The sequence below is a fragment of the Heliangelus exortis genome, chromosome 19 (genome assembly GCF_036169615.1).
Source record: "Heliangelus exortis chromosome 19, bHelExo1.hap1, whole genome shotgun sequence".
Lineage (NCBI taxonomy): Eukaryota > Metazoa > Chordata > Aves > Apodiformes > Trochilidae > Heliangelus > Heliangelus exortis.
In genome coordinates this window covers 12,414,797-12,427,018 of record NC_092440.1, presented here as the reverse complement: position 1 = coordinate 12,427,018, position 12,222 = coordinate 12,414,797, and the positions used below count along the sequence as shown (strand labels likewise).

The 12,222-nt window shown below is 54.2% G+C and overlaps 1 protein-coding gene across 1 annotated transcript in view; it reads right to left on the bottom strand.

Annotated features, from left to right (window-relative positions):
* Positions 1-11,253, bottom strand: part of WSCD2 (WSC domain containing 2) — a 12,154-nt gene extending 901 nt beyond the window's left edge. The window contains exons 1-7 of the mRNA XM_071763114.1: positions 10,794-11,253; positions 7,970-8,084; positions 6,362-6,546; positions 5,043-5,164; positions 3,577-3,751; positions 2,063-2,227; positions 1,119-1,319 (exon numbers count right to left, since the gene is read on the bottom strand). Of these exons, the coding sequence (XP_071619215.1) occupies positions 1,119-1,319; positions 2,063-2,227; positions 3,577-3,751; positions 5,043-5,164; positions 6,362-6,546; positions 7,970-8,084; positions 10,794-11,169 (1,339 nt within the window). The 5' untranslated portion in view covers positions 11,170-11,253. The remainder of the gene's footprint in view (positions 1-1,118; positions 1,320-2,062; positions 2,228-3,576; positions 3,752-5,042; positions 5,165-6,361; positions 6,547-7,969; positions 8,085-10,793) is intronic.
* Between the last annotated feature and the right edge of the window lie 969 nt (positions 11,254-12,222).

Here is a 12,222-nt window from a genome sequence, read left to right as displayed (position 1 = left end):
TGGAGGGTAAGGAGAGGTCTGAAAAACATGGAGAAGGGTCTGGAGAACATGGAGAAAGGTCTGGAGGGTAAGGAGAGGGTCTGGAAAATATGGAGAGGGTCTGGAGAGTAAGGAGAGGGTCTGGAGAAGGTCTGGAGGGTAAGGAGAGGGTCTGGAAAACATGGAGAAGGTCTGGAGAACATGGAGAGGGGTCTGGAGAACATGGAGAAGGGTCTGGAGGGTAAGGAGAGGGTCTGAAGAAGAAGGAGAAGGTCTGCAGAACATGGAGAAGGTCTGGAGAGCATGGAGAGGGGTCTGGAGAACATGGAGAGGGGTCTGGAGAACATGGAGAGGGGTCTGGAGAACATGGAGAGGGGTCTGGAGTGTAAGGAGAAGGTTTGGAGAAGGTCTGGAGGGTAAGGAGAAGGTCTGAGAGCAAGGAGAAGGTCTGGAAAACTAGTGAGGAGCAGCTGAGGGAAGGGATGGATCCCTGTGCCCAGCACTGCTGTGGCTGCACCATGAATAATGGGGTCAGTTTTGGGGTCCCTCATAAGCAGAAGGAGATTGAGGGGATAGATGTGTCCAGAGAAGGGAATGGAGCTGGGGAAAGGTCTGGAGAGCAAGGAGAAGGGATGGAGGGTAAGGAGAAGGGTCTGGAGAACATGGAGAAGGTGTGGAGAAGTTGTGAGGAGCAGCTGAGGGCCCTGGGGGTGCTGATCCTGGAGCAGAGGAGGCTGAGGGGAGACCTTGTGGCTCTCTGCAACCCCCTGAGAGGAGGTTGGAGCCAGGGGGGGTCGGGCTCTGCTCCCAAGGAACAAGGGATGGGACAAGAGGAACTTTTGGCACAACTCAAGTGGTGCCAGGGGAGGTTTAGCTTGGAGCTGGGGAAGAATTTCTCCCTGGAAAGGGTTGTCAGGGCCTGGCCCAGGCTGCCCAGGGCAGGGCTGGAGTCCCCATCATCCCTGGAGGGGTTTCAGAGCTCTGGGGATGTGGGGATGAGGGACATGGGGTGGGGGTGGCTTTGGCAGTGCTGGGGGCAAGGGTTGGACTCAAGCTGAGTTTTTAAGAAGAGATTTAAGTCCCAGCATCCCCACTGGGGCCCAACTGGCTCTGGTGGGATCAGAACCATCCCATCCTACCTTTGCCTTTCCAGTGGGCGTGGGAGGCGAAGCCGATGTGGCCCCCGTATTTGCGGTTGAACTCGGCCATCAGGGCCTTGTAGGGGTTCCTGATCAGCAGGATGGCTGAGTCAAAGGATTCGATCTCTTTCTGGCCACTTTCATGGGTTTTGATGCAAATGGTCCTCCCACTTCTCCAGTGGTCCCTCTCCCCTTTGAACCCTGCAGGGAAGGAGCAAACGGCGCCTGAGCGGCATCCGGGGCCAAGGAGGAGGAAAATAAATCAAAGGGAAAAGGCAGATCCAGGGGGACACCAGGTTGGGAAGCAGCTGGACAGCAGCAGATGGGGCTGGAAGCCTTTTCCTAGATGGAAATCATGGATTTGCCCCAGTTGGGAGTCATGTAAAAGCCACACAGACCCCGGGCAGGGGGGGCAGCAAGGACCAGTTCTTCAGGATGTGCCATACACCAGCTCCTGGGGAAATCTGACCCCAAGCCTCCCTTCTAGGGGGGCAAAAAGTGCAGAACTTGGTTTGTTTGCCAGGTTGGCTCCTCCTCTAGAAAGTCCCAAGCCCTGGAGCAGGTTAACAACCAGCAGGCTGATGGAGAAGCCCCAGTTCTGCCCCAGATGGGTCCTACCCAAGGACAGGGGGTGAGGTGACAGCCAGGGCACCGTGGGGTCCCTCCAGTACCCATTGAACCAGGACCAACCATAGAACCCCAGCCTGGTTTGGGTTGGAAAGGACCTTAAAAACCCACAAAGTTCCAACCCAGTGCCACGGGCAGGGACAGCACCAGCCCAGGTTGCTCCCAGCCCCATCCAACCCCACCTTGAACACCTCCAGGGATGGGACAACCTCCAGGGAGCAGCACCGACCCAGCTCTGCCCAAAAAGGGTGGCACCAGGATGTCCCCCTGGTTCTGGGGGGACTGCTGGGCCCCCAGCAATGATTTCTCCTCCTCACCTTTGTTGTAGAGGGAGCCATCAAAGTAGTAGCTGCCGGTGTAGAAGCCGGTGGCCAACTCGATGAGGTGACGAGCCCAGGTGTTGCCAGCTCCAGGGAAACTGGCCAGGGCCACCAGCTGCTTGGCACGGGTGGGCAGAAACCTCCTGTCCATGCAGCGGTTGTCTGCCAAGAGAACACCCCCAGAGAGACATCAAAGCTCTGCCAGCATCACCCGGCCTCCTCCTCCAGACACGGCCCTTTGCTCCCTGCTGCCTCCTGGAGAGGCACAGGGGAGGGGGGGAGGAGAAATAGGGTGGGCAGAAGGAGCAGGGAAGGGATGGATCCCTGTGCTCAGCACTGGTGTGGCTGCAGCTTGGATCCTGGGGTCAGTTTTGGGGTCCCTCATGACCAGAAGGGGATGGAGAGTGTCCAGAGAAGGGAATAGAGCTGTGGAAAGGTCTGGAGAGTAAGGAGAAGGTCTGGAGAACATAGAGAAGGGTCTGGAGGGTAAGGAGAAGGTCTGGAAAACTGTTGAGGAGCAGCTGAGGGAAGGGATGGATCCCTGTGCTCAGCACTGGTTTGGCTGCAGCTTGGATCCTGAGGTCAGTTTTGGGTCCCTCATGACCAGAAGAGAATGGATGTGTCCAGAGAAGAGAATGGAGCTGGGAAAGGGTCTGGAGCACAAGGAGAAGGTCTAGAAAACTGTTGAGGAGCAGCTGAGGGAAGGGTTGGATCCCTGTGCTCAGCATTGGTGTGGCTGCAGCTTGGATCCTGGGGTCAGTTTTGGGGTCCCTCATAACCAGAAGGACATTGAGGGGATGGATGTGTCCAGAGAGGGAATGGAGCTGGGGAAGGGGCTGGAGAGCAAGGAGAAGGGATGGAGGGTAAGGAGAAGGGTCTGGAGAACATGGAGAAGGTCTGGAGAAGTTGTGAGGAGCAGCTGAGGGCCCTGGGGGTGCTGATCCTGGAGCAGAGGAGGCTGAGGGGAGAGCTTCTGGCTCTCTGCAACCCCCTGAGAGGAGGTTGGAGCCAGGGGGGGTCGGGCTCTGCTCCCAGGGAACAAGGGATGGGACAAGAGGAACTTTTGGCACAACTCAAGTGGTGCCAGGGGAGGTTTGGGTTGGAGCTGGGGAAGAATTTCTGCCTGGAAAGGGTTGTCAGGGCCTGGCCCAGGCTGCCCAGGGCAGGGCTGGAGTCCCCATCATCCCTGGAGGGGTTTCAGAGCTCTGGGGATGTGGGGATGAGGGAAGGGTTGGACTGAATGATTTTAAAGGTTTTTTTCCAAGCAAAACAATTCCATGATGCCACCACTATAGGGAAATGTGCCTAAAGCACACAGGGACACCCCAAAGAGCCCTGAACCCTCCAAAGGGCTCTAAATATTCCCAAAAGTGTTAAGCCTGAGCTGCTTTGAAGCCAAACCACTTGAATCTGGGTCCTCAAGCATAACCCTAACCCTAACCCTAACCCTAACCCTAACCCTAACCCTAACCTCTCCTCCCCCAGTGACAGCTTTTGCGGCCCCAGCTCACCTTGGACTTGGGTTTGGTAGACCAGGAGGTACTCGGGGCTGCCACAGCTCTCAAACTCCTCCCCAGGACATTTCTGGGCACAGAGCTGCTCATCCTCCCTCTCGTGGAGGGTAAAGAGTGAGGTGGGGAAACCACAGAGGCAGGAGGTGCCTGCCAGGGCTGCCAGGGGGTATTCCTGCAGGGAGGATGGGGAGGGGGTCAGCAGCTCCTGCCCCTGCCCAAACCCTCCCCCAGCCCCAGGGCTCCCCAGTCCTGGCCCTTGAGCAGCTCAGGCTGCTCTGCAGCATCCCCCAGTCCATCCAGTACCCCCCTCCCAGTATCCTCCCCCCAGCATCTCCTCCCCAGGACCCCCAGCATCCCCCCCCTCCCAGCTCTGGAATAGATCTCTCTTCATTCCCTGTCAGAGGAAGTTATCTAATTGTAATTAGTGATTAATAAAGAACGTAAATGGCAAATTCAATAAATAATTGTCATTAATGAATACCTTATAATAAATAAATAATAATAATAATAGTCGTAGTAAATAATGAATAATAAATAATAAATAATAAATAATAAATAATAAATAATAAATAATAAATAATAATAAATAATAATAAAGAAGAATAAATAATAAATAATAATAAATAATAAATAATAATAAAGAAGAATAAATAATAAATAATAAATAATAAATAATAAATAATAAATAATAAATAATAAATAATAAATAATAAATAAGAATAAAGAAGAATAAAGAATAAATAATAAATAAGAATAAAGAAGAATAAAGAATAAAGAAGAATAAAGAAGAATAAAGAAAAGAATAAAGAAAAGAATAAAGAAAAGAATAAAGAAAAGAATAAAGAAAAGAATAAAGAAGAATAAAGAAGAATAAAGAAGAATAAAGAAGAATAAAGAAGAATAAAGAAGAATAAAGAAGAATAAAGAATAGAGAATAAAGAATAAATAACAAATAACAATAAAAATTAATAAATAATAAATAATAAATAATAAATAATAATAAAGAAGAATAAATAATAAATAATAAATAAGAATAAAGAAGAATAAAGAATAAAGAAGAATAAAGAAGAATAAAGAAAAGAATAAAGAAAAGAATAAAGAAAAGAATAAAGAAAAGAATAAAGAAAAGAATAAAGAAAAGAATAAAGAAGAATAAAGAAGAATAAAGAAGAATAAAGAAGAATAAAGAAGAATAAAGAATAGAGAATAAAGAATAATAAATAACAAATAACAATAAAAATTAATAAATAATAAATAATAAATAATAAATAATAAATAATAAATAATAAATAATAAATAATAAATAATAAATAATAAATAATAAATCCCCCCCTGCCTGCTGATGAGCACTGCAGGCCCCCCCATGGCTCCTGCCCAGCTTTCAGCAGATAAACCAAAGCGTGACCCCGTGCAGTGAACGTTTTGCTGACGAAGCTTTGCCCCCCCTGCCCCTCCCCGGGTACCTTCTCTGTGCAGAAATCCACACATTTATCCACAGACATGTTGAGCATCCTCTGGCTGACGGGCAGAGCCACGGAGAGGTTTTCTGGACGGTGGAAGCACCCCCGAAATATGGCACTGCCATCTGCCAGGGCAGAGAGACCCCCCCTGCTGCTGGCACTGCTGCTGAGCCACCCCAAATCCCACCCGGGCTCGGGACCCCCCCTGGCCCTGTCCCCCCCCTGCCTGCACAGCCCCGGGGACCAACGTGGGGCAACAGGGCAAAAGCAAAGCAAAACTTCCAGCAGCAAAGTTGGCTTTTTTGTCTTTTTTCCTCCCTAATTTTTAGCAGCTCAGGCAGCAGGAGGGATGGAGCCAGCCAGGAGAGCAGGGCTGGGGCTATTATTTTATTCCCTCCTATTCTTGTTCCTGTTCTTGTTCCTTTCCTATTCCTACGTTTGCTCCTTTCCCATTCCCATTCCTGTCCTTGTTCTTTCCCATTCCCATTCCTGTCCCTGCTCCCTTCCCATTCCTGTCCTTGTTCTTTTCCCATTCCTGTTCTTGTTCCTTTCCCATTCCTGTCCTTGCTCTTTTCTCCCTTCCCAGTCCTGTCCTTGCTCCTTTCCCTTTCCCATTCTTGTCCTTGTTTCTTTCCCATTCCCATTCCTGTCCTTGTTCTTTTCCCATTCCTGTTCTTGTTCCTTTTCCAATCCTGTCCTTGTTCCATTCCCATTCCTGTTCTTGTTCCTTTCCTATTCCTACGCTTGCTCCTTTCCCATTCCCATTCCTGTCCTTGCTCCTTTCTCATTCCCATTCTTGTCCTTGTTTCTTTCCCATTCCTGTCCCTGCTCCCTTCCCATTCCTGTCCTTGTTTCTTTCCCATTCCTGTCCTTGTTTCTTTCCCATTCCTGTCCTTTCTCCTTTCCCATTCCCATTCCTGTCCTTGTTCTTTTCCCATTCCTGTCCTTGTTCCGTTTCCAATACTGTCATTGTTCCTTTCCCATTCCCATCCCTGTCCTTGTTCCTTTCCCCTTCCTGTCCTTGTTTCTTTCCCATTCCTGTCCTTGCTCCTTTCCCATTCCCATTCCTGTCCTTGTTCTTTTCCCATTCCTGTCCTTGTTCCTTTCCCACTCCTCCCCTTGCCCCTTCCCCATTCCCACCCCACCCTCCTCTTTTCCATCCTCCCACATCCCACAGAACCAACCCCCCCCCATCCTCAACCCTAACCCACTCCCACCCTAATTCCCCCCATCTCTGACCCTTTTCCCATAGCAGGGAATCACCACAACTCCTTCCCAGCGGCACCACCAGGGGGTTCTCCCATTCCATGCCTCCCACTTACACCTCCGGGCGGATTCCTGGGCCAGCTCCAGCCGATAGACCGAGAGCCGATTGGCTCCTCCGCAGAGGTTGCTCCTCTCCCCCTTGCATTCCATGTTGCATTCCAGCTCGCTGGCGTTGGGAGCTTGGATCTTGTGCCCGCAGTAACACTCGGCCCCGAACTCCAGCCCCGCGTACAGGTAGCCCCTGGGGAGAGGGAGATGGGGCTGGGGGCTCAGCACATCCCCAGGCAGCCCCCTGCCTCCAGGGGGTTTCCAGGAGCATTCCCAGATCAAACCCAGGGCTGGGGGACTGGGTGATCCTTGGAAGGAGGGTCCTTCCAGCTGGAAAGATTTCAGATTTATCCTAATTCTACTCCACCCTATTCCATTCCACTTCTAACCTGTCCTGCCCTGCCTTATTTAACTTTCCCTCTTTTCTAGTCTCCCTTTTTTTTCTATTTTATCCCAATTTCCACTTCTGATTTTATTCCGTTTCTGACTCTATCCCTCTCCTCATTCTCTCCCATCCTATTCCATCCCAGAGCAGATGGAACAGCACCCTGGAAAGCATCCTGCTGGAGAAGATGAACCCTCAGCAGGGGACACGTCCCTGATGGGTGTCCTGGGACCCTGCCAGGAGGGGTTTGAGCTCCTGGGGGAGTTCCATGTCCCTGATGGGTGTCCTGGGACCCTGCCAGGGGGGGTTTGGGCTCCTGGGGGTGTTTCATGTCCCTGATGGGTGTCCTGGGACCCTGCCAGGAGGGGTTTGGGCTCCTGGGGGAGTTCCATGTCCCTGATGGGTGTCCTGGGACCCTGCTAGGGGGGGTTTGGGCTCCTGGGGGAGTTCCATGTCCCTGATGGGTGTCCTGGGACCCTGCCAGGGGGGGGTTGGGCTCCTGGGGGTGTTTCATGTCCCTGATGGGTGTCCTGGGACCCTGCCAGGAGGGGTTTGGGCTCCTGGGGGAGTTTCATGTCCCTGATGGGTGTCCTGGGACCCTGCCAGGAGGGGTTTGGGCTCCTGGGGGTGTTTCATGTCCCTGATGGGTGTCCTGGGACCCTGCCAGGAGGGGTTTGGGCTCCTGGGGGTGTTTCATGTCCCTGATGGGTGTCCTGGGACCCTGCCAGGGGGGGTTTGGGCTCCTGGGGGAGTTTCATGTCCCTGATGGGTGTCCTGGGACCCTGCCAGGAGGGGTTTGGGGTCCTGGGGGAGTCTGGGGACACCAGACTGTGGGGGTGCCACCTGGCACAGATCACAGTTGGGGACACAACCTTTGGGTGACACTGAGGAAAGGAAAAAACTCCTGCCCAAGGGCTCCATGTGGCTGCTGGGAAGCTCTGGGAGGGTGTTTTGGGGGGGGGGTTTCTGGAAGATCTCAAGGCTCCCCCAGCACCCAGCTGGAGCCCATCATCCCTAGGGATGTGGGGAAGGACCTGGGGTCCTGACAAACAGAAAAATAACAAAAAAAACCCCCAAACAACAAAACACAAACGCATTTTACAAATGAACGAAACCAAAAGGCAAAAGAAGGAAAGTGGGGAAAAAGCAGCCGGAGCAGGGAAGGGTGAGAGCAAGGAGGGGTTAGGGGGGGTGGGAAAGGATGGAGCAGAGGTGCCATCTCCCGCCTCACCGCTCGGCACAGTTGTCCTGGCAACGGAACACTGTCATTTTCTTGTAGTCGAAGAAGGAGACACCGCGCAGCGCCCGCCGCCGGGTGTTGTCCACGTAGCAGCCGATGTATCGTGCTGGGAGGAGGGTAAAAAGGGGGGTAAGAACCAGCCCGGGCTGAGCCTCTGATCCTCACCCCCTTCTTTGGGTTTTTCCTTCAATAAGGGTGCCCTAACCCCTTGGTCTGCTTTAGGAATGTGGCCTCTGGGTACGATATTCCCCTGCTGCAAGGAAAGGGGGGGGAAGATGCCCAAGGAGCTGGTGGAGTCCCCGTCCCTGGGGGGTGTCTAAAAACCACATAAATGTGGTGCTGAGGGACGTGGTTTAGATGGGACTTGGCAGCATGGGGGCAGTGGTTGGACTTGGTGATCTTAAAGGTCAATATATCAAAACAATCAAAATTCAAAATAAGCAAAAATCAAAATAATGCGATGAGGTTAAAAAGGGGGAACCAGATTCCCAGGCCACCTAGAAGCAGCTAAAGAATCAACCCCCCAGCCCCGTGTCCCTGCCCCAGCCCCTGCCATGGCACCCCTGGAGGTTAATTGGGGTGGGCATATGGCTGGGGACAGGAGCCACTGCATGGGGAGGTTCTGGTGACTGACAGCTTGGGCTCCCAAACCATCTGCTGAGGATTTGCTCAATGTCACCTCACATTAATGGAGCAACACAGCCACAGGCACCTTGGAAAGGCCCCTGCAGACCCCCCTGGGGAGGGGCATGGTGGGTAACCCCCCCCTTTCTTCTAACTTCAGCATGAGAACATCCCTTAAGCACCATGAGCTATTTTTCAGCGTCCTCCAAGCCTGGACCAAGCATCTTGCCTGGACAACTGTGAGCACAGAGCTGCTGGGGACCAAGGAGGAACCCCCCAGCCAAGCCTGGCTCAGCACTGTGATCCTCATAACCCCCACCCACCCACGAGGTTGGGGGTTCCTGCTTTTTTCCCAGCAGGAACATCTGCTCTTCCACACCCCCTGCTCCACCAAGGGTCCAAGGAGCCGCAGCTCCCCCCAGGATGCTCAGGAGGAGACCCCAGTTTGGGGACAGGGTTTCTCAGGTCCCCACAGACCTGTAACCCCCCAGTAGAGATTTTGCCCACCCTGGGGCTGAGGAGAGGGGAGGGAACATCAGTGATGTGCAGAGAAGAGCCTGGCAGCATCCCAACAGGTCCCCATCCCCATCCGAGCTTTCCCAACACTCCAGTGCTGCAGCTCCTGCCCTGAGTGATGAGACACAGAACTGGGGCACGGTTTGGGCTGGAAGAGACCTTTAAGATCGTTTAATTCCACCCTCTGCCATGGGCAGGGACACCTCCCACCAGCCTCATCCAACACTGCCAGGGATGGGGCAGCCACAGCCTCTCTGCCAGGGAGGGAGCTGAAAAGCCACCGGGACATGAAAGCTCCTGGGCAGCTCCTGGCCACCCGAGCTGAGCAGCTCTGTCTGCATCCAGCTGCCTTCAGGATAAATAACTGACATTTTAAAAATCAATGAGAGCTACTAGAGCTGCTTCTCCTTGCTCATTAATAAAATGTGCTCGACAGCACAAGCAGCCAGGCAGGGATCTCCTGGCTCCAGAGGCCAAACCTCAGCCCTGCCTGCATTCCCCTGCCTGAGCACACGACCAACCAGTTAGATCTGGGTTTAACATTCAGTGAGGCCAAAAAGAATGAAAACTGAAATTTGGCCCATGGCCAAAGGGGGGGGATGATGCTGGGGTGCTCCCCAGCCCCTGTCCCAGCAAGGAGCTCCATGATGCACAAGTGGGAAAGAGGAATAATGGGAAAAGTGGATTACTGGCACTTAGGGAGGGAGGGAGAGAGCAAGAAGATCTTTCTGGGAAGAGCCTGGGGGCCAGCAGTGCCCTGTATCAGGAGGCAGGGAGGAAAGCTCAGGGCTGGAGTCACAGGTACCTAAGGATGAGCCTGAAGTAAATGCAAGAGCTTGGAAACCTGTTCCTGGTGGGGATGCACAACTAAACCATCTCAGAGACTACTGCCCCGGCACAGGAGGCTTCCCAGGAGCAGCCAGCCCCAGGACAGGCTGGGGACAGAGTGGTTGGAGAGCAGCCAGAGAGGGACCTTGGAGTCTGGATTGCCAGGAAGCTGAAGAGGAGCCAGCAGTGTGCCCAGGTGGCCAAGAAGGCCAATGGCATCCTGGGCTGGCTCAGGAAGAGCGTGGCCAGCAGGTCCAGGGAAGGGATTCTGCCCCTGTGCTCAGCCCTGGGGAGGCCACAGCTTGAGTCCTGTGTCCAGTTCTGGGCCCCTCAGCTCAGGAAGGAGATTGAGGTGCTGGAGCAGGTCCAGAGAAGAGCAAGGAGGTTGGGAAGGGATCCAGCACAAGTGCTGTGAGGAAGGGCTGAGGGAGCTGGGGGTGTTGAGGCTGGAGAAGAGGAGGCTCAGGGGAGACCTCATCACTCTCTCCAACTCCCTGAAAGGAGGTTGGAGCCAGGGGGGGGTTGGGCTCTTTTCCCAGGCAACTCTCAGCAATCAAGAGGGCACAAGAGGTCTCAAGTTGTGCCAGGGGAGGTTTAGGTTGGACATGAGAAAGAATTTCTTTCTGGAGAGGGTGCTCAGGCATTGGAATGGGCTGCCCAGGGAAGGGGTGGATTCTCCATCCCTGGAGATATTTCCAAAGAGCCTGGATGTGGCACTCAGTGCCATGGGCTGGGAACTGCAGCGGGAGTGGAGCAAGGGTTGGACTTGATGAGCTCTGAGGTCCCTTCCAACCCAGCCAATTCTCGGACTCTAGGATTCTATGACACTCCTGTCCCCAGCCCTTACCTCTCTCCTCCTCCTTTTCGCGGCCGCTCCTGCTCCTGAGCGCTCTGCTCCGGTTGCTGCCGTGCTCTCCTCCTTTGCCTCTTTCCGCCGGTCCCCTGGAGGGGCTTTTGAACCAGGGGCCGTGTCGCCGGCCCCCGGCTGTCGCTGTCACCGTCACCGCCCTCTTCAAGCCTCGGCTCAGCTCCATCACCCCCAGGGCCGGCAGCCCCGGGCCCTCGCCCGCCCCTCGCTGCCCCCCCGCCACCCGGGGCTCCCCGCTAAAACCCGAATGCAGGAAAACCAAACTGCCGGCCGCCAGGTAGAGAGCCAGCAAGGTGAAGAAACGCAGGGGTTTGCGCCGAAAATACCGCTGGAGTTTTACCAAGAATTTGGCCATAGCGTCTTCATCCCTTCCCCGGCAGCCGGCGCCGCGGGGGAGCTGCTCTCCGGCCCCTGGGATGCTCCGAGGGGGAATTTTGCCCCTGCCCAGCTTGGAGTTGAGTCCTGGGATGCTCCAGGAGTGTGCAGGGTGAAGCTGTGTAAAGCTATTGCCCGACTCTAAAAAAAAAAAATAAAAAAAAAAATCCGGGAAGGTAGCAGGGGTGGATTCGAGCCCCCCCAGGGGTTTGTCCAGCGCTGGTTGTCACCGCTGTCCCCGTTTATTCTCCACCCGGCAAAGCCCCCCGGCCGTGCCCCAGCTCCCGGGCTGACGGAGGGATCATGGTAAGGAAATCCAGGGTTTGAAGGTGATTTGAAAGCCGAGGAGCTGACGCAGCTCTTCTGGCCGCCCTTCCCGCTCCCGCCAGCATCGCTCCGGTGGCAGCGGCCCCGTCGCCCTTTCAGGCAAAGAATGAAAAAGTCCCTGGAGATGTCTGGGGAGCTGAAAAGCTGCCTGGGACCCTTTGTTTGAGCAATTCAGCTCCTTCCCAGCGTAAGAAATCTCCACCTGCAAAGCAAAGAGAAACGCACGCTTAGGGAAGCAGCTGGAGCTGGGGGGAGGGTGGCCGTCCCTGTCCCTAACCCTGTCCCCAACCCTGTCCCCTGTAGGGTGAGGATGCCCGGGGTCCATTCTCCATCCTGGCCCCGAGCCCTGCCCATCCCTGCCAGCTGATATCGACAGGAATCTGCCACCGTGGCTGGGGACATCTGGGGACATCGCTGAGCGTGGGAGGGCAGCTGGAGCTGGGGACGGGACGGTCCCCTCCAGCCCCCCACCTACCAGAGGCTTTTCCCTGGGGGAGATTTCTCCCTCCAAACCCCCCTCCCAAAAAAAAACCGGAGGATTCGCTCCAGCCCTTCCCGGAACAAATCCATCCGAGGTTCCAGGGTGGGAAACGCCACTGTCACTGCCCCCTGCCAGCACCCCCGTGGTGCCAGGGACAGCCCCGTGCCCGGGCGCCGCTGCCTCTCACGGATTCGTCTTCTCTGAGGAAAGGAGATGAAAATAAAT